The sequence below is a fragment of the Bacillus rossius genome (genome assembly GCF_032445375.1).
Source record: "Bacillus rossius redtenbacheri isolate Brsri chromosome 4 unlocalized genomic scaffold, Brsri_v3 Brsri_v3_scf4_1, whole genome shotgun sequence".
In the NCBI taxonomy this organism is placed as follows: domain Eukaryota; kingdom Metazoa; phylum Arthropoda; class Insecta; order Phasmatodea; family Bacillidae; genus Bacillus; species Bacillus rossius.
This window is the reverse complement of record NW_026962010.1, coordinates 25893807-25921683: the sequence shown is the minus strand read 5'-3', so window position 1 is coordinate 25921683 and position 27877 is coordinate 25893807. Positions and strand designations below refer to the sequence as shown.

The 27877-nt window shown below is 38.0% G+C and overlaps 1 protein-coding gene across 5 annotated transcripts in view; it reads left to right on the top strand.

Annotated features, from left to right (window-relative positions):
- LOC134541647 (uncharacterized) overlaps positions 1 to 26944 on the top strand; it is a 280099-nt gene extending 253155 nt beyond the window's left edge. For 3 of the 5 annotated variants that reach the window (XM_063385232.1, XM_063385230.1, XM_063385228.1), the window contains exons 10-12: positions 8850 to 8935; positions 9014 to 9167; positions 26774 to 26944. In XM_063385232.1, coding sequence (XP_063241302.1) covers positions 8850 to 8935; positions 9014 to 9140 — 213 coding nt within the window. In that variant the 3' untranslated portion in view covers positions 9141 to 9167; positions 26774 to 26944. Of the gene's footprint in view, positions 1 to 8849; positions 8936 to 9013; positions 9317 to 26773 lie in introns of those variants that run through there. The other 2 variants (XM_063385231.1, XM_063385229.1) reach the window with 1 other exon arrangement.
- The last annotated feature ends 933 nt before the right edge of the window (positions 26945 to 27877 follow it).

Below are 27877 nucleotides of genomic sequence, written 5' to 3'. Positions count from 1 at the left end.
GACTGACATTTACTGTTTACAAGCAGGTGACGTCACACCAGATTCAGCCAATCCCGTGCGTATTCAATCACGTGGTCAAACATGAGAATTTAATTATTTTATTAATGATTACTTATAATAATCATATATATTTCTGAATAATGCGTTGGCTAAATAGGTTTTGAAGAAAGATTACTGTAAAGCTAACAACATTTAATCAATATTTTCACTACAATCAAATACCCTAAACCGGAGTTGCCGTTTTAATCTTCCATAGAGTATAAACTTGCTTAAACATCTGTTGCACTGATATTTAATGCGTTCAGAGTTACTACTACAATTGTGTGTTACATAATCCCGTAATTACAAGTTTTTGATCTTCTCACAGTACGTGCAGTCGGGTGATGGAACACCGCTGGATGCTCCTTCCTTCATCAATGGCACTGGAACTGTTGACAACCATTGTAACACTGCTGACATGTTAACTTCTGAAGCCGTTGAGGTCTGCTCTGTGGAAGATGTTGCACGCGTCAAAATCTCCTGCTGTGCTGAGAGAGAATGTGTAGCTGTAGACGTCGTTGTCATCGTGCTCTGCACTGATGATGGTAGACCTTCGATCCAGGTTGGTGTAGATAGTGGTAATGATGCCATCGAGTTCTCAAGAATAGCTAGATACAGGTCTATTATGTTATACAAGGCTAACTGCCCCGATCCGTTCATCACCGCAGCCAGAGACTGACTGAAGTCCATATCACCAGGGTCTCACTTATATAGTCTCATCAGCTGGTACAACACATGAGTCAAAACAATGACCATGTTCATTATACTCGCACTTAACTTTCTCGGAGCATTTTTTTTATAATGAAGATGTAAGCTATCAAGATGTGAAATTAGTTTTTTGCTCTTATTGCACTGAAATTGTATTCTTTTAACATTATTAGAACAACTGCTTCTTTCATGTCTGTGAGCATTTGAGGTGATAGTAAATGATGCGTCACAGTATTTGCACTGACGCAATGTACGCTCTTCATTAGTTGAAGTATCCATTGCTGATGATGAAACTTCGGATGATGGTGGTATCACATCTGTTGAAATCTCCTCCAATGTTGACGTCGTCGTCGTTGCCAACGGGATCTGCACCTTCTCCGTCGTAGCTGTCGTCAAGGTTCCCGTAGTCGATGGTACAACCTCAATCGAGTTTGACGTTAAAGACGGTAAAGATGCCATCGAGGTTTCAAGAACAGCTAATTGACACGACTTATGCACCAGAAGAAACAAACTAGGCGATCCTTACATCGCCGACGTCAGTAACAAACTGAGCGACCTGCTGTCCGGACTCGCTTATATACATGCACCGTATGAAATAATACGCTAGTCAAATCAAGAACCATTTACAATAATACTAGAGTCAAATCTACAAATTAAAAAAGAGGATCATATAATCGAAAATAAATTTTATCTCTCCAATATACGGCAGGCTCCAAGAGCTACAATTCGCGTCATCAGATCCATCTACATTTTGCTCCTAGGCTTCAATTGACCATTAGCTTCAAGTGCTCCAACAGCTCCATCAGCTCCAACACGTAATGTCCGCAATGTACGCGCAATACATGCAATTTACGTGCAATAAATGTCATGATCACACAGTACACACAGGAAACGGAACGTACACACAGTACACACAGGAAACGGAACATATACACACAGTACACACAGTACACACAGGAAACGGAACGTATACACACAGTACACACAGGAAAGGGAACGTATACACACAGTACACACAGGAAAGGGAACGTATACACACAGTACACACAGGAAACGGAACGTACACACAGTACACACAGGAAACGGAACGTACACACAGTACACACAGGAAACAAAACGTACACACAGGAAACGGAACATACACACAGTACACATAGGAAACGGAATGATCACACATACAGTAGCGGAAACACACGGGCTTTGTTGGAAATCAGAATACAAGAAATAAAAACATTAAATTTTTACTTTCAATATTTAATTACTTCTCAACATTACACAAATGCAAGTAAAAGAAACCATTATTGTATGTAGCCAGGTTTCCTCAGTTCTTTGAGTATGAAGGATATTTCTTTGATGCACAAATAGTTTCCTGCACAAAGCGAGCCATGTAGAAGTCTTAGCCGGTCTACCAATATGTTTGGATCTTTCCATGATGTGTAATCAATCTCTTCTACCACCATCTTACTTGCTTGTTTATTATAAATATTTTTAATATCACAATCGTCCCAGTGATCATAATAAGCATTATCAGATTTATTTATTATAACACGACGTTTCCATCGTTTCGGTCTCAGGACATCGCCACATTCTTCGATCTTGTCATCTGTAGGTGCTTCATCACAGTCTATGCCTTGGTCAACAGCCTCATAGTCACTGTAACAATCACTGTAGAAGACATCCTCTTCACCCAGATTACCGTATGAATTCGATATCGATGATGTCGAAGTGTCTACATCGTCTTCATGCTTCCTTTTTAGGAGTCCATCATTTTTACAAAGAATGGAGGATCTACACAATTTAGGCTTGAATGTATTCTCACTTTTCACGGTGTTGATACTTCCATTAGTTTCAGTCTTCCCGAAGCCATTAGCATCCTTCAATTTATATTCTTCCTCACGATCGGGTGAGCTAATACCATCACGCTCAGGACAAGGAAAATTATTGTCGTAATGCAGATCACTCTTCTTTAGTCTAGTGGATCCATCGGTGTCCTCTATGCCGTAAGTAGTCTTAGCGATCGATAGTGAGCGTTCCGCATCCCACATTAATGAAATAGATATTATTTACCTGCAAGCAACACGTGGCGACATCTGTTGATGACAGCCAGAACTACTTGCATCAATTTGCTTTGCATTAGATAACTTAACTCTCGCTGATGAAAATTTTAAAAATTCTATTTAAGAAATGGTTCCAATTGGAGAAAACTGACAGTTTGTATCTAACATTAGACACAGAAGCTACCATGGATCATGGTTTGTTATCTGCAGCTGAATCGGAAGGAATCCGCTGTAGATACTGTGGCAAGGACTTTGTCATGAGAAGGAATGCTAGACGTCATGAGAAGAATGATTGTGCTAGAAACCCACTACGCAACATGTTAAGCTGTAATCGTTGTAGCAGGTTGTTAACACGAATTGACAGCTTAAAAAGACATGGTAGAACATGTAAAGTCAAGACTACTTACGGCATAGAGGACACCGATGGATCCACTAGACTAAAGAAGAGTGATCTGCATTACGACAATAATTTTCCTTGTCCTGAGCGTGATGGTATTAGCTCACCCGATCGTGAGGAAGAATATAAATTGAAGGATGCTAATGGCTTCGGGAAGACTGAAACTAATGGAAGTATCAACACCGTGAAAAGTGAGAATACATTCAAGCCTATATTCAGTAGATCCTCCATTCTTTGTAAAAATGATGGACTCCTAAAAAGGAAGCATGAAGACGATGAAGACACTTCGACATCATCGATAGAGAATTCATACGGTAATCTGGGTGAAGAGGATGTCTTCTACAGTGATTGTTACAGTGACTCTGAGGCTGTTGACAAAGGCATAGACTGTGATGAAGCACCTAGAGCTGACAAGATCGAAGAATGTGGCGATGTCCTAAGACCGAAACGATGGAAACGTCGTGTTATAATAAATAAATCTGATAATGCTTATTATGATCACTGGGAAGATTGTGATATTAAAAGTATTTATAATAAACCAGCAAGTAAGATGGTGGTAGAAGAGATTGATTACACATCATGGAAAGATCCAAACATATTGGTAGACCGGCTAAGACTTCTACATGGCTCGCTTTGTGCAGGAAACTATTCGTGCATCAAAGAAATATCCTTCATACTCAAAGAACTGAGGAAAGTTGGCTACATACAATAATGGCTTCTTTTACTTGTATTTTTGTAATGTTGAGAAGTAATTAAATATTGAAAGTAAAAATTGAATGTTTTTATTTCTTGTATTCTGATTTCCAACTAAGCCTGTGTGTTTCCGCTACTGTATGTGTGATCATTCCGTGACCTGTGTGTACTGTGTGTACGTTCTGTTTCCTGTGCGTACGTTCCGTTTCCTGTGTGTACTGTGTATACGTTCCGTTTCCTGTTTATACTGTGTGTACGTTCAGTTTCCTCTTTGTACTGTGTGTACGTTCCGTTTTCTGTGTGTACGTTCCGTTTCCTGTGTGTACTGTGTGTATACGTTCCGTTTCCTGTGTGTACTGTGTGTACATTCTGTTTCCTGTGTGTACGTTCCGTTTCCTTTGTGTACTGTGTGTATACGTTCCGTTTCCTGTGTGTATTGTGTGTACGTTCCGTTTCCTGTGTGTACTGTGTGATCATGACATTTATTGCACGTAAATTGCATGTATTGCGCGTACATTGCGGACATTACGTGTTGGAGCTGATGGAGCTGTTGGAGCACTTGAAGCTAATGGTAAATTGAAGCATAGGAGCAAAATGTAGATGGATCTGATGACGCGAATTGTAGCTCTTGGAGCCTGGCGTATATTGGAGTGATAAAATTTATTTTCGATCATATGATCCTCTTTTTTAATTTGTAGATTTGACTCTAGTATTATTGTAAATGGTTCTTGATTTGACTAGCGTATTATTCCATACGGTGCATGTATATAAGCGAGTCCTAGACAGCAGGTCGCTCAGTTTGTTACTGACGTCGGTGGTGTAAGGATCGCCTAGTTTGTTTCTTCTGGTGCATAAGTCGTGTCAATTAGCTGTTCTTGAGACCTCGATGGCATCTTTACCGTCTTTAACGTCGAACTCGATGGAGGTTGTACCATCGACTACGGGAACCTTGACGACAGCTATGACGGAGAAGGTGCAGATCCCGTTGGCGACGACGACGTCAACATTGAAGGAGATTTCAACAGATGTGATACCACCATCATCCGAAGTTTCATCATCAGCAATGGATACTTCAACTAATGAAGAGCGTACATTGCGTCAGTGCAAATACTGTGACCCATCATTTACTATCACCTCAAATGTTCGCAGACATGAAAGAAGCAGTTGTTCTAATAATGTTTAAAGAATACAATTTCAGTGCAATAAGTGCAAAAAACTAATTTCACGTCTTGATAGCTTACATCTTCATTATAAAATAATGCTCCGAGAAAGTTAAGTGCGAGTATAATGAACATGGTTATTGTTTTGACTCTTGTGTTGTACCAGCTGATGAGACTATATAAGTGAGACCCTGGTGATATGGACTTCAGTCAGTCTCTGGCTGCGGTGATGAACGGATCGGGGCAGTTAGCCTTGTATAACATAATAGACCTGTATCTAGCTATTCTTGAGAACTCGATGGCATCATTACCACTATCTACACCAACCTGGATCGAAGGTCTACCATCATCAGTGCAGAGCACGATTACAACGACGTCTACAGCTACACCTGCTCTCTCAGCACAGCAGGAGATTTTGACGCGTGCAACATCTTCCACAGAGCAGACCTCAAAGGCTTCAGAAGTTAACATGTCAGCAGTGTTACAATGGTTGTCAACAGTTCCAGTGCCATTGATGAAGGAAGGAGCATCCAGCGGTATTCCATTCACCCGACTGCACGTACTGTGAGAAGATCAAAAACTTGTAATTACGGGATTATGTAATACACAATTGTAGTAGTAACTCTGAACGCATTAAATATCAGTGCAACAGATGTTTAAGCAAGTTTATACTCTATGGAAGATTAAAACGGCACCTCAGGAGTTGTGATAGACTGGCTGTACATTCATCGGAATCAAGCTGTATATTTTGTAACAAAACATTGGCAAATATTCAAAGTGCTTAACGACACGAAATATATCACTGTCCTTTTAATGAAGTTGATAATTTGTCTTTGTGTGAAAATTGTGGTGTACCAATATGTCGACCTGATAAACTGAATAGACATTTAAAGTCATGTAAAGGACTTAGTCCATATAGTAAGAAGACTTTGAATCGAGAGATCCACGAAACTTTGGTAATTTGTCTGTGTATTTTTTTGTACTTGTAGTTGTGTAGAATTTATGTAATAAAATTTTTTTTTTTTTAAATTAAAGTTTTTTTGTATTGTCCAGGGATCAAACCAAGGACAGGAATGAAAAATTTCCTTAATGAGTTAATTTTTTGATGAATTTTGGAATTTTTCCCGAATCTCTACCATTAAAATTACGGATTTACAAGATGGCGGCCGTAACGAAACATGTAACAGTGGTTTTTAAGATTTCTATTATTTCATTCGATTAGTTACTTTTTTTAATGATTTTTATAATTTTTCCCGTTTTTCTAACATAAAAATTACGGATTTTCAAGATGGCGGTCATGACATCATACTATGTGAAGATATATATGCATTGGTAAAAGTAGTGGGGGGTCAGTCTGCCAGCACCCACCGCGGGGGAAAGATCGGTCACAATTTTTTATTTTTTTGCCCTCACCGGGTTCGAACCGAGGACTCCGAACTCCGTGTCGTTAATGTTTGTTTTTTAAATATTTTTTTTAAATTTTATTAATTGAATTTTTTTATAATTTTCAAATAAATTTCGTTAAAATCGGATAATAAATAAAGATTTTAAGATGGCCACCGTAACGGAAATTGCAACGGTGACGTCATAATCCATGATGACGTCAGAGGCTTATCGGAGGCTGTAGACATGGATGCTTAAGCCTACATATGGACATTTCTAACTGCTGTTATTTTTAAGGAATAAAACGGGAAATTTTCTCTCGAAACGGGAAATTTTTCCCTCGAATAGAGAAATTTTTGGTTTGTGGAATTTTTTGAGAATTTTTGGCAGAATTTTTTTTTTCAAAAAAATTGTAATTTTGGCGATGTTTGAGGAATTTTGCCCAATTTTGGTGGATTTCGAGGGTCAAAGGTCAATGTCCTACTTGTCCCGTTACGCGCATCCAAGATGGCCGCTGTGACGTCACAATCCAAGATGGCGGACACCAGCTCCGGCTCCACCGTCTGGAGCCTGCGCCAGTAGCCCCTATTGTATACTACTCACGTAATATTCCCGACATTCCTGTTACCTTTATACATTCGTGAGTTTACGTTTTTCTTTTTCCCTTGTGCATTTTAGATTGTCTCCTGCTATAATTACTCGGACTCTTACACGCATAGACTTAAATTATTACATGTTTAGAAATAAAAGCAACTTTCCATGTTATAAAATATGTATATTTTACGATTTAAAATTATTATTGCCGACTATAAACGTAAGGTTTTGCACGATGTTTTTAGGCCTACTAGCTTATTTTATCTACACTTTTTTTTTTATTTGAGCAAATATATTGTGTGTTAATTATTTTTTTATTGGTATAAAAAAATATAAACACGGGGCTTACGACACTGCCTTCAGTGTCGAGTTGTTTTTTTATTTCTACGTTTTATTAGCTCAAGTGTTGTTTCTGCACGAATAGGATATAATTTCGATCGAAAATACATCAGCATAATATATAGACACGGCAGGTCATTTCCCGTGGCAGCAGGACACGGCAATGGCAAGTTAACCAAGATTTAATTTTTTTTTTCTTTATTAGACGTCCGACCCGAAAATTTTCAGTTATAAAAAGTGCCCGACCCATGCCACGGGTAATTTAACTACCCGAAAAATACCCGGAAAGACGGGTACCCGCCGACCTCTACATAACATGTTACATTTCAGGTTGGTCCAGCCATAGAACCTGAAATAATAACAATGTATAACTGAAAAAGCAGAAATTATTTTGTCTTAAAAGTGGTTTCATATTTTATGAAATTCGCAACCAAAAGTGCTTTTGTTTGTCCTGACTGGTCTATCAGAATAAACTGGACCTTTAATGGTCGTGGAAATACCTCCTTGAGTAATATTCTTACTGCACATTTTCAGGCATTTTTTGGCTTGTGTGGCTGACTGTAATTCCCAGTATACCTTTTCTAAGATCAGAGACACTTGTGTGCATCGGTGAAAGTTCCTGCAGGGCTAATTGCACATGCCAGAAATATAACAAAAATTTGCAAATAATTATAATAAAGACATGCTTGATTACATTTAAAGCATGCTGCTTTACCACAGTTACAATTTAATTTTCTGAAATAAAAAAACTTAAATCATGAGGTTGGGTGTCCTGAAACGTCAAAAACAGTAAAATGCCTTCCAACCATAAGAAAGAAAGACTTCCATTGGCCCACAACTGCAGCCATTGAGGAAACACTCTCCTCTCAGGACCTCAGTAGCAACTGCTCCCTGAAGGTGTCCCGAGGTCGACCGATGCAGCTGAAGCCCAGGGGTCAAGCAACTCAAGAACGATGACAAGAGATCTAGTGGAGTCATTATACAGAATAATTCTGTAATTAGTAGTTGTGACAGGAAAATGAAATAGCCAACCCTTATTGAGACTGAGTCTTTATAAAACAAAAAATATTTTTCTGCAGTGTGATGAATGTTAATAACCGTTGCTGACTTGTGTACCAGTTTCCAGTACAGTCAACTACCAACCATGTTATCTCTATAGAGACATCCACTAACTTGAACAAACTTGTTTCCTTTATTTAAAACATGCCAAAAAGTAGGTAATGTACCCAAGGTTACTGGCCCTTAGACGAGTGTGTATCTCTCATAGCTTGCACATGTCACATAATACCACTTCCCAATTACTGATACATTTCTTTTAAATATCGGATTAGAGCACAAGTATAGAAATTTCAATTTTAAAAGAAAAGTATTTACACATTTTTTCTGTGAGGAATGATGTACTCATGACTACTAATTGAATGGCTGGTGGGGGCCAATAAGGAAGTTTGGAGAAGCGGGACTGAAGGGAGCATGTTGCAGGTGAAGCGGGCGCTGGAAGACCTGGAGGACACGACGGAGAAGTGCACCATCTGCTTGTCGGAGTTCGAGGAGTGTGAGGACGTGAGGTGCGTGGCTTGGCGGTGTGCGTGGCTAGACCGGTGTGCGTGGCTGGCGTGCTTGGCTGACGTGTGTGATGCTTGCAGGCGCCTGCCCTGCATGCACCTGTTCCACATCGATTGTGTGGACCAGTGGCTGGGCTCCAACAAGCGCTGTCCCATCTGCCGTGTCGACATAGAGACTCACCTGGACAAGGAAGTGAGCGCCACCTGACACCCGCAGTGCGCAGCGCGCCTCAAGGTCTGATGCGTGCCTGCCCACCTTCTGTACATACTGCTGCTACTCACTATTGTTTTGTAAAAATTACTATGTTATTACTGATAGGTAGTTAATGAATGGTGTACTTGTATTGTATGTACTTTTATTTTACAATTGATTTTTGTTGTTGACATATTTTTTTTTTGCAAGTGTTCCACATTCTTTGTTTATCCCGCTAGGACTTGTGTTATTACCACCCGTGTGGCTTGCATCCAGGCCCTCTGTGCAGTGCGTGAATGTGCGACTTTCCAAGTGGGTGTTTGATGGTCGTAACTAACGTCATTTAATTGGCCACTGTTACCTGCCTGTTGTTAATTTGGACAGATATATCAGTGTGTACATCTGCTGGAAATAAAATAAGGAAACAAGAATTGCAGAAAATTCAAAGAGTAGTCTGGAACTGAGATATGAGGCATTAAGGTGCATGATATGTGTGGCTATGACTCTTCCAGTGGTGGTAGTTGAGTTTGTCCTTCTGGGAAGGTATTGGAATGTTGGTGTTGTACGATGGGTCACACTGGTTAACTGGCAATAGAGCCGTCTTGGCATCGCTTCCTGCCGGGGCGCAACTAACTGCCTGCAGATGCCCCTTCCCACTGGGTACTCTCTCGGCCAGCTCTTTCAGCAAACCGTACATACGTTTTCATTTATTTTTATTACTGATATTATGTACAATTTATTATTAACCTCATTTATAATTAAAAATTTAGTATTTGCAGCCTTAACACACTGAACAATCCTTGTATTTTGAAACATTGACTTCAAAAATCTAAATGGGGACTAGAAGGTACATTTACAGCTTATACAAACACTTTAAATTTTTAATTCTTTCTATTTATGTACATACGCATATTGCACCATATGCATTCTACCTGCACATATTTGCTACAAGATAACATTCTTACTATCAACATAATTTTTTAATTGAAGTACCTCTTTTTTTTTTTTTTTTTTTTAAAAAAGAAAAAAGGTTTGCCTAGTTTACTTAAATGTGGAAACAGTTGTGTGATGTTGCATGCTGCTTAGTGGAGGTCTGACTCTACGTGCTCCTGCCCACAGCCTAAACAACCTGGATCAAAACAAAAGGCATTTTCCATAAAGCAAATTTTGTAAATTGAATTAAATGTATTACACGTCCAAGAAGCCAGGAGTGTTGTTGAGAACAATCACCTATGTTCCTGCGTCGAGGAGAGGCAGGTGTGTTGTGTGGCCGCAGCTGAATTGCTGTACATTCGTGTGCAGCTTGTGAATCTGCATTGTGAATAATTTGGTTTCACTTTGCCAGAAATAGCTAACTTTTGTTGCAATTGACTCTTTCTTTGTTTGTGACTGAAAAGACCACTGCACAACACCATGTGTCGCACCGCTGCGCCGTGGACTGTTAGGCAATTGCACAAAGCATAGCTCCTCAGTTATAGATTTAAACAAGCGGAACTTGAACCTGAACCACTTCTGTCAACACAAGAGCGTAGCTTTCATGCTATGGGGCTTTCACTTGGTCCCTAACAGATTTATAATGTGTTTGTCAGTTAAAAAATATATATCAATCAGTTTATTTGTATAACTTATGTTAGTGATGGCCGGTGATCTGAAAAAAACAGATTCCGATAAGGGTTCCAATTGTTAATACAGGGTGCATCAATAAGAATCATCTGATTTGGCACGTCTATATTTCTAAAACTAATAAACATATACAATTAATTTATTTTTTGCTGAAAGAGAAACTCAAAAAGTTTTTTTTCAAAGGTGTTCCATATGCCCCCCTTTAGATGCACGGCATATGTCAAGGCTGTATTCAAATTGGTCCCACACTGCAGCAAGCATGTCTTGCGTTACTGCTTCCACGGCTACTGTTATGCGATGTCTCAGTTCATTCATTGTAGTTGGTAACGGAGGCACATAAACAGAGTCTTTTATAAATCCCCACAAGGAAAAATCACATACAGTCAGGTCCGGTGACCTTGGAGGCCAGTAATGTAAGGCTGCATCATTTGGTCCAGTGCGACCCATCCATCTTCTTTAAAAATTCCCGCACTTCCAGATGCCAGTGTGGCGGTGCCCCATCCTGTTGATAAATGAAGTCGTTCGAATCAGTCTCCAACTGCGGGAAAAGATAGTTCTCAAGCATGTCGTTATTCCTATGACAGTGTTCTCAGAAAAAAAATGGACTGTACACTTTTTTCCGTGAAACCGCACAAAACACGTTAAATTTTGGAGAGTCCCTCTCATGATGTACATGTTCATGTGGTTGTTCTGTACCCCATATTCTCATGTTATGGCGGTTCACCTTTCCATTTAAATGGAATGTTGCCTCGTCACTGAACACTAAGCGTGGAACAAAACTGTCATCATCCTCCATATTGTCTAGAACGAACTTACGAAACTCCACACGTCGTTTTTTGTTACCTCCACGAAGAGTTTGCAGTAGCTGAATTTTGTAAGGTTTCATGTGTAAACGTCCACACAACACATGCCACACGGACATCGAGGGCATGTTGAGTTGTGCACGGCGAACTGCGTGTGAAACAATGGCGGATGCGCTCCACGTCTGCGTTGGGCACTCTGGGACGGCCCGGCGATTTGCCTTTACACAAACAACCTGTTTCTCGGAATTACTCATGCTATCGTCTAATGCTTTGTGCTGTTGGAGGAATAACACCATACCTAGTAGGAAAGTCACGTTGAACTGTTATGGCTGACTTGAAATGCGCAAAACGTAGAACACAAAACGCTTTCTGTTGTCCAGACGCCATGTTTACTAGAAATGAAGTGAGCGCTGCTACCTAGCGGGAACGTGTAAAACTCGAGAGTTTTCTCTTTACAACAGTACGTTGTTCACGCACACCTATAAAAAAACTTTTTGAGTTTCTCTTTCACCAAAAAAAAAAAAATTATATGTTTATTAGTTTCAGAAATATAGACGTGCCAAATCGGATGATTCTTATTGATACATCCTGTATTTTACTAATCTGCTACCCAACAGCCAGTATTTTATATGGGTTTAAAAAATTTCTCTCATTAAGTGCATTGAACAAACTAGTGTCAGCAAATTTCTTGTAACTATTGTGTTAAGCTTAAAGATCTATTAGAAACTCAATTTTTAACATTATGATGTTTTCATAAAGATCGCAGGCTTATGCGGCCATTGTCTGAAGTAGCTTGGCTTCTGGGTTGTAGCCGCGTCCAAGGCAATATGTATTGCCTTGGACGCGACTGCAACCCAGAAGCCAAGCTACTTATGATGTTTTCGTTATAAGCTCTGTAACTGAATATTTTTTTAAACCTCACAAATGTCTGGCCAATAGCAGCTGCATACAAGAGTTTGTACTTATTACATTTGTTTTAATTTTTAATGATGATAAAGATGAAATCCACTGTTTTTAATGATGAAATTAGCTTCTTTTTTATAACACCTTAAAATCTTGGCTGTAGTTATTAATTGGTTGAAGATAAAATGTTTCGAAGTCAGTTTACTTTTAAAATGTGTGTTAATTGTAATCAGAATACTTTTCGTGCTATAGTTAAGATCATGAAAATCTTAATATAACTTTATATAGTGTGATTATTTCAGCAGTGAGTTACATTTATTGTTGAGAAATCATTATTGATATCCTGAGCAGCTATTTTGATGCGAGTAATAATTTTGTTAATTCACGTTTGTTTAGAAAATTGTCTCCTGTTTCTCACTGCCATTTCACCCGTTACGGTATACTTAAGAGTCTAGGTTAGAATTGCCAAAGAAGTGTCACTTCTATCACGTGTACTAGTTATACATGCTCTTTTTTTAAGCTGTATTCCAAAATCATTTATTAAATGAGCTCTTATTTAGTATCTGAACACTGATTATCCACATGTTTTTTTTTATGGCAGCCAGGTAACCTGTATCAAAAAATAGTATCAAACAAAGTAGCTGTCGGTTTCTCGCAGCAGATTTTGATACGGTTTTTGCTGATGGAAAGAGCGTTAAACGAGGAAGTTTTATATATGTAATTTGTAGATGCAATGACTGTGTTTTGTTAATAAAGGAGAGCCTCACCCTAGAGCAAAGAAAGATTAGTAAAGACAACACAATTTCTTATTTAGTTTATTTATTTACTCTCTAAATAGTATAAAAAAAGGTCGCTGCATATTGATCGTCCCTATTGTACATAATCTGACTATTGACTCTTTTTTAGTACGCAGTTAAGTTGAGCTTATGTTTTTTTATTTATTTACGTAGTGAATCTCTTCAAATGTCAGGTTATTGATTTATGAGAGGTAGTGTTGATTAATTGTGGCTTTAAGTTCTAATTTTTTTTTCTTCAAATAAAACTTTATTTTTTCTAATTTTAAAGTTCTTATTTTTTCCAATGTAATTAAGTCCTGAAGAAGTTGCCCAAATATAAGTTGTAGTACCAGAGATGTGAGCAGAAAACGTTTATGTCTTAGTGATGAAACCAAAGAAGAAAAGGAAATCATGTGGTCTGAGAAGAAATAGAGAAGCATCTGTTGAACGTGAGCCAGAGTATCCTCCATTGAACGAGAAGTTCGTTTTAGTCGTAACATGGATATAGATCTCAGAGGGCGATTAATTTGTGGACAAATAAATTGCATTCTGCAATGAATTACGATTCTCATCTTCAAATAGTATAAAACAGAGTTGCTATTTGCATCTGTCTGTCTCTTTGCTTACTTCTTCTTAACTACACAATGGGTTTTGATGCTCTTTTAACAGTCATTTAGAGAACTTCTTCCGGAAGGTTTATGTGTATAATATATTCATACTAAATTTAAAATTGGTAGAGAAATCTGTGTTTTGTAATCAGGTCGTAGAAAGATGCTTGATGCTTATGTACTGACTTACTAAATCTAAATAAGCCACATTAATAGACTGCAACCATGCAAAGCCGGGGTGGGATGCTGGTTTTAAATAAGCAATATTAGAAACACAATTTATACTAATCTAATGTGGAATTCCAAACCATTTTTACTTTTTTAATATATTTTTTAGTAGTAACGTCTGTTTCATCATAGATAGATATAGCAAATACGCTGCTACTGTGTCACACGGTGTTAATGCGATTATGACTATCGATTTATACGCTGTTAAACCTATGGGTTTGCTTCTCTCAATATTAAATGTTCATTGTGCATATCTGCCAACTTGTACGATTTTCCCGTCATTTGTACGGAAAATAATTCATATTATGATTGTACGGAAATTCGGAACATCTTACGATTTTTGTCTGTTCAAAAATGCAGTATAATATTTTAGTGCCCATATAAATGTACCGTTTGAGCAGCATTTGTTATTGTTTAACAACATGGCGTCCGCGATAACATGAGAATAATGGAGTCGGAGAAAAATCGTTCCGAAAATAAAGTAATTTTTGTAAGTTTCGTTGGTACACATCAGGCTGGATGGTAACTGATCTTGCTAATCTTTTGTGCGGAAGAGTCATGAAAGTAATTTTTATGAGTTTTGTTGGTACACAGCAGGTTGGCTGAAGACGAGTAATAACAATAACGACTTAACCGTTTATGTACGAGTGCAGTAAATATTTTATACGTTAGCGCAGGGGGGGGGGGGGGGGGACACTTCATAGGGCATAGCAATCACATTTTTCTAGTTGCTATACAGTTTTATCCAACATCTGAGCACAAAAATTATAATCAAAATACCACGTTGATTAAATAAATATTACATTTGTTTTAACATTTTATCAAATTTATGGCGGAAATTGGTATTGTTGAAATGAAAATAATAATTTTAATTAAAAGAAAATAAACAAATTTTCGTTGGCATGTTGAACCACTTGTTTATCCAACAACACCATAATTAATGGCGTCGGCGTTGAATTAAGCAATATTAGGTTTAATAAAAAATTATTAAGGAAATTTTGTTTTAATCATGTTGAAATAGTAATCTCGTTAAATAATATCAATGATTTCATGAAATACTTTATAAATCACTGTTATGAAACATGCCTGATTCGGCTACGTGACTGGTACAACAAGAGAAGAGCTAATAATAATAAACTTTACTTCAAGTTTCCACTTGACGAAATTAAGTATGTGTAAATTATTAAAACGAAACAAAATAAAAGTTTTGTATAATTAAAATAGTGATGAGCATTTTTTTTTCATGCCCTACAGAATTTCCTCTTTTTAGGTAGTGTGTAGTCGCACATTGAGGACAAGCACACAATACATTAATACTTAGGCACTGTTCTAAATGTCAATGAGTCTCAAATTCTGATCAAACTTGCTGCTTATGTACTTTAATTAGTCTAAATGTTTTGTAAGAATTTTATTTTGTGGTCGAGAGGGAGGTGTGGGTAAAAATTTTGTATTGCGTATCCAAGTCTATCCCTTGATACTAATGGCATGATCCTGAATACATTGATCCTGTGGTAATGATGCTTGCTGTTTTAACATTAATTAAAACAGCAAGCATCATGTGCCACCGGATAAATCATACATGATCATGTCAACAGGATCAAGGGATAAACTTGGATAAGTAACACGGAACAATTGCCGAGGTGAGGGTTGCAATAAAATGAAGTGTCTTTTAAATTTTTATGTTGAAATTAAGGTTTTTTTTCCCTTAACAATTGCTATACACCTATCTTCAAGAAGTGAAGATACGAGAAAGATTTGTACTTCACTTAATCCATAAAGAATTAGATGCAATTGGTAACAGCTTAATTTCAGTTATTGTGGGAAAATTGTACATCTTAGGCAGTTTAATGTGCCAGAAATACACATTGCCTGTGTTAATGATTAAATACTTCTGCACGTTTTTTTATGAATTAGTTTTGTTTGCGAATTGTAATGCAATTCGGTAGGTACCTACGAAAATCCTTACCTTAACTTTAATCAATGTGATTCTACTAGAACAGAAATTATTTCTTAGACATAAAAAAGGCAGCAATTTATTATAATCGGAAAATATGTTACATGTTATGCATTTTAACAAATGTTATGCTTCGTAAACAAAACATTTTTAACCGAAATGAGGTTAAGGCAAACACTGTCCCGAAGGTAAGAAATTTACTTATTGTTCTAAAAATATTGCTCTCCTAAATCATTATATGTTTCGTTTACCGATATTTAGTTAAATGATTTGCTTATAAGGGAAAAAAATAAAATCAATATTTTTATAAATGTTAATGCATGCACGAAACAAGTCACAAGCTCGCCAACATTCAGTTGAAGCTGCAAATTTCCCTACTATTCAAATTAGTGTTTTAAGCATATTAACTGCAAATTGTACTTTCTAGGATCAATGTTGTATTTAAATTAAAATAATTTGAATCGTAAATCTTACTCCAGAAGGTACTTTATCTCGGTTTTAAGCCATTGCAACTTCGTTTTAAAGTTTGTCAAGTTTGCGTTTTTGTATAGCAACTAGGGCATTTCTGAATAAAAAAACGTAGAACTGCAATAGCATTGAGTGTCCACTCTGTACTAGTACTTTATTTACTCTATGCGTTAGCGCTTGTACGAAACGTAAGATAATATGATTTCATAATGGCTACGTGTAGTAAAAAAACAATATGAACAGGTGTTTCGATCATCTTACTCAGAATTATTTCCTTTCATTACTAAGAGTGAAAAAGGTTCTAATATTGCGTTTTGTAGTGTTTGTCGTTGCGACATTAATGTTTCCCATGGCAGCAAGCACATTTCCTATCACGTCAAGAGCTTGAAACATGCAAATAACGCGAAGATTGCAGAAGAAAACAAAAAATCAGTAGTTTTTTTTTCCCGTAAACCGTAACAGTGACAGTGATGTGATTAAGGCGGAATGTTATTTTACAAGCTTTTTAGTGGAACATAACCTTCCATGCAGCGTCGCCGACCACGCCGGGCAATTGTTTCGAAAAACGTTATCAGGGTCTGATATCGCAAAAATGTGCAGCTGTGGGCGCACTAAAACTGCAGCAATAGTAAAAGAAATGGCTTCCAATACTACTACTTAAGTAGTAAAGTGCTTGCAAAGTGGCCCATATACACAAGGTACTGTTGGAAGCAATGACACTGACATCGTCCGGGCCTGCGGCCCCTTTTAAACCCGATATGCTACCGCCCAAACACCACCCACCCTCCATTCAAACCTCCCGCCTACCCGTGCGTACGTGTGCGTGCGTGTGTGCTCGCTCGGCTAGAGGGCTCTGTCGAGCCAGTGCGCCGCACCCCTAAAAACATAAGTAAATATAATTGTGTTATTTGTTTTTATATTCCCTAAGTGCAACGTGACGGCAGATCGGCCGGGAGGGTTTTATGTACTTTTATTTTAAAATAATGTATTAAAATATCATAGCGTTTCCGGACATTCCCGAGGAAACCCGAAGCCAGACAATAATTAAATGTTCATTTTATTAATTATAGTATGGATTATTCTTTTCAAGTATTCATAAATTGTCACATAATTTTTAATTCATTCTTGTCATGTTAATTCAGTTTCCCGTGGCACAAATTCGCAAATATCTTTTAACAGCAATTGTTTCGGCGGGAGGACGCCATGTTAGTCGAGCGAGCCATGATCTCAGCCCAGTCTGCCGCCATCAACGACCGAGAGTAGACGCGCCAGCACTCCGAGGACCTCACCGTTTGTTTCACCGCCAAGTAATTCTGTTTCAATTTAATTCCGTATAAATCATTTTCTTTTCGTCCTCGGAGCTCTACTCGGTCGGGGGACTGTATAACTAATTAATTGTCTTACGACCAGCAACGGTCTTTTCTCTTTTGTAATACGTAATGTAAGATGTGACCACGTGGGGGTCTTCGCACCTAAACCGATTCGTGCCGCGGGCGTTTTAAACAGTTCCAATCGTGTAAGTTGCATTCGCCGAATAAATCAGGTGTGTAAATCAAATGTATTATTTTCTTATTTAAATCTGTTTAACCACGTGGAGTGTGACGGCGTGTGGGACGCCTGAGAGCCCACTGCGTAGGTAAAAGCGTGCCCGACACTGAGAGCGGGCAGGAATTAGTGCTAGATGTTTTCAAGGGGGAATATCACGTCTCACATGGGTGACGTCACGCCCTGAGTTAGGAGTCTCACCGGGTCCACGTGCCGCACCACGTGGTTGCGCCCACTAACCTTCCACCTTAAAGCCGACCGATCGACCCCTCGCTTACAACAAGTGTCGCCACAATGAGTGGCCCAACAACAACACAAGTAATAAGTTATATCCTCTCGTGGTAACTTATTACAACCCTGACTGCAGGTTAGCAACTAGTTGTGTTTTGGCCATACCTTCTTTGGAGGTGCTTCTACTAGTAAAAATATTGGGCAGTTATTGCTATCAGAACTGAATGTGCCAATTCATAATTGTATAGGTTTTGGCTGTGATAATGCAGCAGTTATGGCTGGAGTTCAAAATGGTGTTATTTAAACATCGTGCCTGTTTTACGCTATAGATTTGTTAATTTGGAAATCTTACTGCTTGCACTCCTAACAAGTTGGCAGGTATGGTTGTGGTGGTGTTGTCAATGCTTGTTAACATTTATTTATTTTTAACCACGTCTGGTGCATGTTACCAAATTAATACAAATAATATTTTGTTTTAAATTTTGAAATTACAAATGTGCCGTGTTTGGAATTTTTTACGCAATTTTGCTGTTGCTGTTTAGCAAGACAGTAAGTGAAAAAAAAAAGCATACTCATTGCATATTTAAAACATTGCGTATTGTTTATGTTTTTATTATGTATGAAGTCCCATTAAAACAATAAAAAATGTATTTATATCTCACAAATGACTGAACCTCAACGGGGAATGTTAATATACGACAAATTCACAAAGTATGGTGTGACAAATATTTGTAACCAAACAAATATTTGATATATCAAAGTGTTAATGGTGGTTTCAACTTTGTTTGTGCTGTAACACTTCTATTTGTTAAAAATTAATAACAAATCTTGATCTTTGTTAAAGCAGAGATAACAGCAGAAACCCCCCAAGACCAGATGTTTAGAAATATAAATTAAAATTCAGACTTAAACAATTACCAGGGAAACAAATTGTTATAGAACTAAAAGAAGTTAAATTTATACTCAAATATATTTGCTTTAAAATATTGAAAATGGCTTTTGCAACACCAAATACATCCAGTGAGCGGTTCAGAATAAGTCACCACAGCATTATTAAAAAATTAACACTACAAATACCTAAATTATTGACAATTAAAATATGTCCATAAGAGTCAATAATGTTTTTGGTATAAATTGTACATTATTTCTGGTACCGTACAACATAGCTTAAAATTTACTCAACTCTCCGCAAGCTTTTTAGTAGTTCTATTAAAAATTTCTAAGAGTCAGAAAATTTGTATGAGCTTCCAATCAAAAATACTTAACACAAAGCTGAGTTATGCATTAATTATGTAGGACATTGATACAAAAAGTGTCATGGCTATGTTCTTGAAAGTTCTGCAGCACTCAAAATCCACGTATTTGATTAGCGCTGTTTTGATTAGTGCTCTATTTTCCTGGAACAAATTAGAGCGTTACTTCGAGGGGTTGGTGTATTTGCTTGCGCTACGTTGACACAAAATTCGTCCTTTACTTTTTGAGATACTTCATCAAGTACAGCATGGCCAATATAAGTAGTGCTTGTTCAAGTATTACTTCATCAAGTATAGGGTTATGAATTCATTACTGGAATAAGTACTACTTTAAGAATAAGCAGTACTTTATAAAGTATTACTTATTCGCCAAACAAGCCTTGGACTATGAATCCCGTCCTTAGTCTCTGTGTTGTCGTTTGTCTTGAGCATTGTGACGGACAAGCCCAACTGTTTTTCATTTTTAATATAAATTAATTAAAAATAGTACTTAACAATATGCAGGTGGAATGCAACCCAAAACACATACATAGGTTCATTATTATTCATTATTATTATTCCTTAATATACAAACATTGTATTCATACTTTCATTATGTATAACTCTGTGACAAATGTGAGTGGGCAGACTTCTCGGTCTAACCAATGAATAAGGGAAAGCATAAATTGTTTTATTACATTAAATTAAATTCAACACTGCAGAGAGCCTTTTTTTTTTTATTATTTCTAGTAAACTGTTTCAAAATAAGTAAACAACTCTCATTAGGAATGTACTTGAAAATTTTCAATGCTTCTCTCCTTGAAAATTTAGCTTCATTACAGATTATGATTTGTAAAAAACTCAAATAACACTAACAAATGTTTATTAATAGTAACTCCTGAAATTCATTCATGCCTTGATCAGTACTATTCTAATGTTTTCTACCATAAATGGGAAAATTACATATTGCTACTGAACCAGCGAATTTGCACGAATAAAGAACTAAATCACTTATCGTCAAGATTGGTGGCTAATAAACTGCTTCCCACTCAGTTTCAGTCCTCAGAGTAGAGTTCTGAGCTGCGGTTGACCATTTTTCCTGGTGCACTGAGCCTTCCGCTCAATTCTCTCTGCCGTCTCCAGACTGGACAGACTTCGGACTGGAACTTGCTGCTTTAAGTAAGCGCTCCCATGACAAGTTTCTCCTCCTTTCTCCGATCACACCGGGTCTCCGAGTCACCACCGTTTGCATTGGTTGCACTTCTAGCTGCACTACTTGCCCGGTCTTGATGTAGCAGATGGGTCCTCTCGCCAGTGAGTCCCCAATCACTCGAACCATCTTCAGGATAGTTCGCTGAAAATGTCTGGTGTTGATTGTGCCCATCTCCATTACAGTTCTCTGCTTTGTGCAACGCGAGTTTAAAATTACTTGCCACTCGCTGTCAGATTCGGACTCTCCGCGATTAACGTCCACCGACTGTCATTCCGTTCCTAACCACCTGACTTATGTGTGTGAGCTTGTGCCTGCCTGTCACAATCTCAGTGTTCACTGATATTCAGTCTTTAATTCTGCGTCAGAAGCTGCGTAAAACAGTTTCATAGACTCCTAGCACCCTTTCCACGTTGTTCGTACATATTTAACCAGGTTCATTGACTCCCAGTCCACTCCCCACACATTACAACCAGACCCGTGAAAGATACACGGATTTCTCGTACCGTAACAGGATGTGCCCCTTTACATCATCTCTCTTTATAAATTAGCATTACAATACATTTTAATTCCTGTTTTATTGATCACTTATTTAAATTTGAATAACAATCTGCTAAAAGTATGAACTTAATAGGCAGGGATTGATATTACTGTAGTTATTGAAGGAGGGGGAGGCTGCAGCACTATGGTGGGCAAATGCGTACATGACGGTGCTTACAATGAGAACTTTCTCCATGGGTATTTATTGTTATGCACTTACAGGCACACTCTTGACTTAATAATTACTTCAAATTAAAATGCCCACGTCAGAATATTGTGTTTTGTAAATTCCCTTCTAAAACTTTTGCCCATAAGCCATAATGAAAGAAGAGGTTTTTCAGAGGAGTGGTGAAGTGAAGCAATCACAATGGCAAGGGAAGAGGGCTACGACCAGATGGTGATGCCACGTCATAGTACGTAATAGGCCGAGTGGGCCAGTGCGTAATAGCTGGGCAGCTTTTAGCTATGTTACGAATTATTTTTTATACATTTTTACCAATTAGCTCAACTTTTAGTACATGTTTTAAGAACATTTGGCTTAAAAAACATTTTAATCAAAAGGCATTAAAAAAAACGTTTTGCAGATTTTTCTGACACTTCTATACCTTGTGAATTGGCCGAGAGCTGAATATCAGCTAACTGATGTTGACTTAATATTGATCCGAGATTGATTGAATTGGTATGAGAATACACCAGCATGAAGTGTAAATGAAATTGATATTATTTTGGCCATAGTCTTAAATTTCTGCAAAACAAAATGCAGTGGAAAGAAAGAAAATTCCTAAGAAAGCAGTGGCGACATGTCCCTGTCTGGTGTGTGGCCTCTCAGCTCATCGTGATCTCGGGTGTACCAGCTCCCGAGCACCTCGCGGACAGTAGTGTTGTGACTCGTTCCGGGCTGATCGACCTCTTATTGTTCCTGTGACTGAATATTGTACAGCATACAGTCCCGTAATTGGGGAAGTAATTTTCCTCCTTTTTGTTGCATTATTGATCATGTAGTCCGCTTGTGTGTGTTTTTTTTTTTTTTTTTTTTTGCCTTTTCTGGATTTACTTCTTCGTGCCCCTGTGTCGATCCCACAAGGACTCGTTCCATCCATAGCTATAAGTGAGAACCACCGACCTAAACTTCACTGATAAGTTTTTGAATTCATTTTTTCACCATAGTGTTAATTTTACTTTTTGCCTTTTTTAATATCTGCTCCCTTTTATTTATTTTGCATATTGGTTCAAGTCCATCCTGCAAGGATGAACTCACTAAAGTGCTTTCTGAAACCAAGTGGTTCCCTCAACATGCAGTTTCCTGCTGTTTCGTGGCACGCTGGCCTGGCAGAGTTAAGTCCCTCCCATCCTGCATCTGGCATGGAGAAGATAAGTCTAGGAAAGAATGTTACTTCTACTATTTGAAGTGATCTGCAATATTGTTTCAATCATCTCATCGCCAAGGAATGGACAATTTATACTTTTAAGATAAATACGAGAAATATATCTTAAGAAAAAAAATAATTGAAGGAAACACCAAATTAAATTTTTTGTAAATTGTCATATATCTATTTTAAATTTTATTGTTTGGAACTGTCAATTTAAAATTAATACAACTTGTGCACTGGCTGTTTTTTTAAGCCTTTGAAGTGTAGAGGTGCAAAATCGCTGCCAATACAGTTCAAGTCTCACTATCTAGAATGGTGCATGAAATCAAAAGTCAAAAGAAAAATTTATCATGGTATAAAAATGTTAGAGGAGCAATAAAATGTTATAGAATTTATTCTGAGACAACATTATTCCCAAGAAAATAGAGATGTAGTCCAAACAATTCTTAAAAAATTACAAAACCCCCAAGGTGGCAGAAAAACATTTTAAGCTAACTGGTATATTTTATATACGCAAGGCTTATTAAGTTAATCACTCTAAAAAATTACAAGGCCAGTGGAACTGATAGCAAACAAGTGACTGCAAAACAAACATGACTAGGTTAGTTGTCCTCTGAGACCATCATGCAACAAGGTAGATAATAGCTATACAAAAACGTGTTCGAAACCTATCTCATGCGAAAACAAAATCAAAAGGTTAAGCCCAAATGGCAAAACTATCAAAGAACAATTTAAGGAACTATACATTTTGAACATTAAGTCAAAAATTTTAAGGGAAACAAATGAACATAAAATATGGCACAGAGGGTAAATGTTTACAATATAAAATAAATAAAAAGGAATGTCAGTGTGCCTGAACACACAACGTGAAAGCGTCGCAAACAGAACAAAGAATATAGAGTATTGATAAATATTTGCGTAAACAACCAAAAGTACTGGACACATTTCAAAGTGGATGACGAGCTTGACAAGGAAGAGCGTTCTGACAGAACATTCAAAGTTGAATCCTCCAGGAGGAACTGCGGAGAACTTCGTGGCAATCCTAACAGCACACAGCCAAACGCGCGAGTTAACCAGAAAAATTTTTTGGCAGCGGTGACCAAAAACTGAATTTGGAAGAAAAAAAGTCTTAAGTTCAAATTGCATAGTTAAGGTACGGCCACTTCACACCAACAAAAACTACCAATTCCTTTGCCATGACTCTCACAAAGTCTCCCTGGGACACGCCGATGTATCAAGATCTGGTTGAAGGTGCTCAAAAGCAGGTTGAGGCAGTTATGCCTTCGCGGTTTTTACCAGAGAATAACACAAGCACGAATGTGGAAACATGGGGGGGGGGGGGGGGCAGTAGGGGAAACAAGGTAAGTTTAAGTGGGAGATGGGGAATAGAGGGGAAGGAGAGGTGATAACTGAAGATCCACAATGTCTTCCAAAAGTTGCGCAGTGCATTTTTTATTATTTAAACAAAAAGTTTTCTTTTTAATGTTACATTACTATCATTTCGAAGAGAAAAGTTATACATGTCATTGTACCCTCTCTCTTTTAATATCTGATCTACACTATGTTTTAAGAAACATGAAATGAGTTGCAAGGTATTTATGTCTTAATTATTTTCCTCTTAATGTGTTGATGTGGCCGGGGGTTGTTCGGACGCCTTTAAGGTGGTGTGTTAGTGGGTGCCACCAAGTGGTGAGGCACGTGGACCCGGTGAGACTCCTAATTCGGGGCGTGACGTCGCCCGTGTGAGGACATGACTCCCCCCGCGCGTAGCTTATATAATAACCTGACAGCCTGCTGTCAGTGCCGGGCATGCTATGCTTACGCAGTGGGCTCTTAGGGCATCCCACACGCCCGCCGATGAGGGTACACACGTGGTCAATTAAAAGGACAACACGAGTTCGGAGCTTTTGTGGTTAATTATCCCCGGTAGGAAGGGGGCTTGCACAACACGTTACATCTACTCACGAAAGGAAGCTGTTCAAAAGCCTTGCGGCGCGATCAGTTTAGATGAGGGCCGGCCACCACGTGGCCGGGATTTAAGATTTGCTTTTATTCGAAGTCCTGCAAACAGGGTTAATATATTTAATTAAACAGTCAGTCCCCAAGGTAGGCTCCGAGGACGAACGAAAGCGATTAGGATTTAAAATTACACAAACAGAATTACCAGATCAGTGGAAGCAAAGTTGAAGTCCCCAGAGTGCTGGAAACGTCCTACCTCAGGTAGCGATGAGAAGAGACTCGGCGAAAAAATGGCCGCCGTGGTAGCAAGACAGTGGCGTTGCGTGCCGAAACGGACAGTACTGTTATTCCAACTAGACCGCGCCGTGGCCGATTTAAGAAATACATAAAACGTACAAACACCTCTTCATATTTAAAAGTAAAGCTACATGCACTGCAATTACATAAAAGTTCTGTTAATCAAGTATTAAATATAAAAGATAATATTGCCAAATGGCCTTCGGCAAGTCTGCGTCTATAGCGGCCAGCTAATATTTAGGTGGAACAGAATTGAAGGGAATTCTGTTATTAAAAGCTACATTTACTTAATGGTTTTTTTTTTTAAAGAAAACAACAAACATGACACTTAATAATAATAACATAATAACGGGAGCGAAGCACTGACTACTGCGCCCTTTTCCTGTAGTCCGTGGCACTCTCTCACACGCACACACACACCCGTGACGTCGGGGGGGCGGTTCAAATGCCAAGGAAGGAAGGAGGGTGGTCAGGGAGGTGGTGGCATATCGAGCTAGGGCGCAGCCTCGGACGATGTCAGTGTAAACTCATTAAAAGCTGGCTTTATAAGCAACAGCTACTGTTTGAAACTCTATTTTTAGTTCACATTTTTATTTCAATTTACAATCCACCCTAAGTCTTTTGAAGGCCTAGGAAGCAAGCTGTTCATTATATGCTATTTTATAAATTGCTGTATTTGCCTGTGTATGGGTTGCATATTTTATGCCAATTTTTAGTGTAAAAAAAGTACTGCGTTCCATGCGCGAATTTTTGGTTAGAAAAAATAATATTGTTCGGTGTGGTTGAATTTGTGCATAAATAAGTTGGTTTTTAATAAATATAACTCCATGAGTTAGTATTGTTTAATCAAATTATCTCGGTAGTCATGTGAAGTTCTGTGAACAGCCCATTTATTGTACATGTGCTGGAGAGAAGAGGAGAGGAAAATCTAAAAATAAACCAGCCAGAAGGGGAGAGAGTGCATGTGTATGCATGAGGGCATGTGGCAGTGTTGATGGTTTTCCCTCTCTTCTTTGTAAATGTCCCGTGAACTGGGCATCCACACAATTAACGTGTCTATCTTGACAGGTGTTCATGCTGCAACTGTGCCCAACCATAATTATTTTTGAGTGAGATATCATATGCTTTCAACTGAACATAACGTGGCAAAACTGCAGCCATCTCGGGTGTTTATAAGAGCACCTTTTATATCCTCCAGTCTCGTGGTAAACTGCATGGGAACTGACGAAGAGTAGATTACAGTCTCTTCTCTCTTCCTGCAAAGGGATGGGTAAAAAAATAAAATACAATGGAGGAAAGGGAAGCAAGGGTTTAAAACATAGCAGTCTTCTCATTTGTCTTGTTAGGAGGTGAGGGAATTGGATGGGTCTTAAATATTGGGTGGGGTAAGTGGGCCGCCTCACACCCTCCCGTAGTAAACAGACAAAGAAGAGCCGAGGGTCAAGCACAGGGTCGTATTTCTTGCGCCCAATAAGCCAAGAAAAGGAACCCTAGTGAAGAGATTGTGCTACTGTGACCCGACCCATACGCAGGGGAAACCCTTGTACGGCTACATGTGAAATTTGTAATGATACCTTCCATCACTAGAATGTTTTAAAATATGTCTACTTTTTTTTCCCCGACAAAGTTAATAACTGACCTAGTTGGAAGGCAGTTCAGTGCCTGTAGCTTGACTAGGGTGCTGGGATCACAAGCTGTGGGGCTGAATACTTGCTGGCCACAAGTCTGCTGGTCTTACACCTAATGCTGATCAACTTATTCACATTTAATTTTGATCATTTTGATATTGTATTATTATGTATACATATAAACTTTCACAAATGTTTTATTTATAAAGAAATCATAATTAATGTGAAAATACTTATATTTTTGTATTTTTTTTTAATTATTATATTTTCCAGTGGCCAAGTTGAAATGCAATGCAGTTGATGCAGGTAGACTGCATGCTGTGGTCATGGTCTGGACAAGGTTTCCCCAGCGTGCGACATGCATAACACAGACCAATCATCACAAACTTAATTCTGTGTATCATTGTTCATTTATTGTAATAGACATTAAACTAGTTAAAAGTACTATTTATGTTTTACTTCAACAATCACCACACTGCAATTTATAATTTCAGGGCCACTATGTTATTTTAAAAAAATTGCACATGACATTTTTTTTTCTTATGAGGAATTGTGTTATGTGGACTGTATCAGGATTGTACCATAGTGTTAGATTGTAATATTTTAGGCTGAGTTTGGTTTTGAAGTACCGAAATGTTGCTCTGTTTTTGTGAAACATGTTTGCATTTTGTAACTTTTCAGTTAAATTATAGCTGCATCTTAACTTACTACAAGAGCTCACAACAGAAAAACACTAACTACAATATAGACTGAATATGTATATTTATGTGAGGTTATAATTGGCTGAGCTTGATAAACCGCTAGGTTAAACGCTTAAGTTGGCATTGTTTCACCGTGCTTGTGAGATGCAGTACATGACATCGTCGTGACCTTGGAGCAAGGCTCCAATAGCCTTCAATCATGAGAGTGCTAGTTTAGTCAACTGTGCAATTATTTCCTTTTCTTAATGAAAATTATTGTAAAATAAAATGTGTTTTTCTTGTTGGCTTAGTGTATAATCTGATTAAACTTTAAAATTTGTGGGTTTTTGCGCGTATGTTTTTGTTCAAGAAAATGCTGTTGTAATTTTGTAAGTTATGAAAGTGAATTTTATTTGTTTAAGGTGTTACTTTTAACGAGAGGTGAGACTGGTTCTGTAATCTATTTTAGACCTTGCTACTCTTTAAAAAAAATTACTTTTATTTGTAATCAGCGTGCTGCTGTACTTGTTGGCCAATTGGATGAGATAACGTACATGTCTTACTTACCCTTTGATTCAAGTCTGTCAAAATAAACCTCTGCTAGGCCAAACTTGACTAGCTCTCTTTAAATTAGTAAGGCTTGAGTTTAAGTTTTACTAGACTTGTTTGCTGACTACAGATGTCATTTTCGACACTC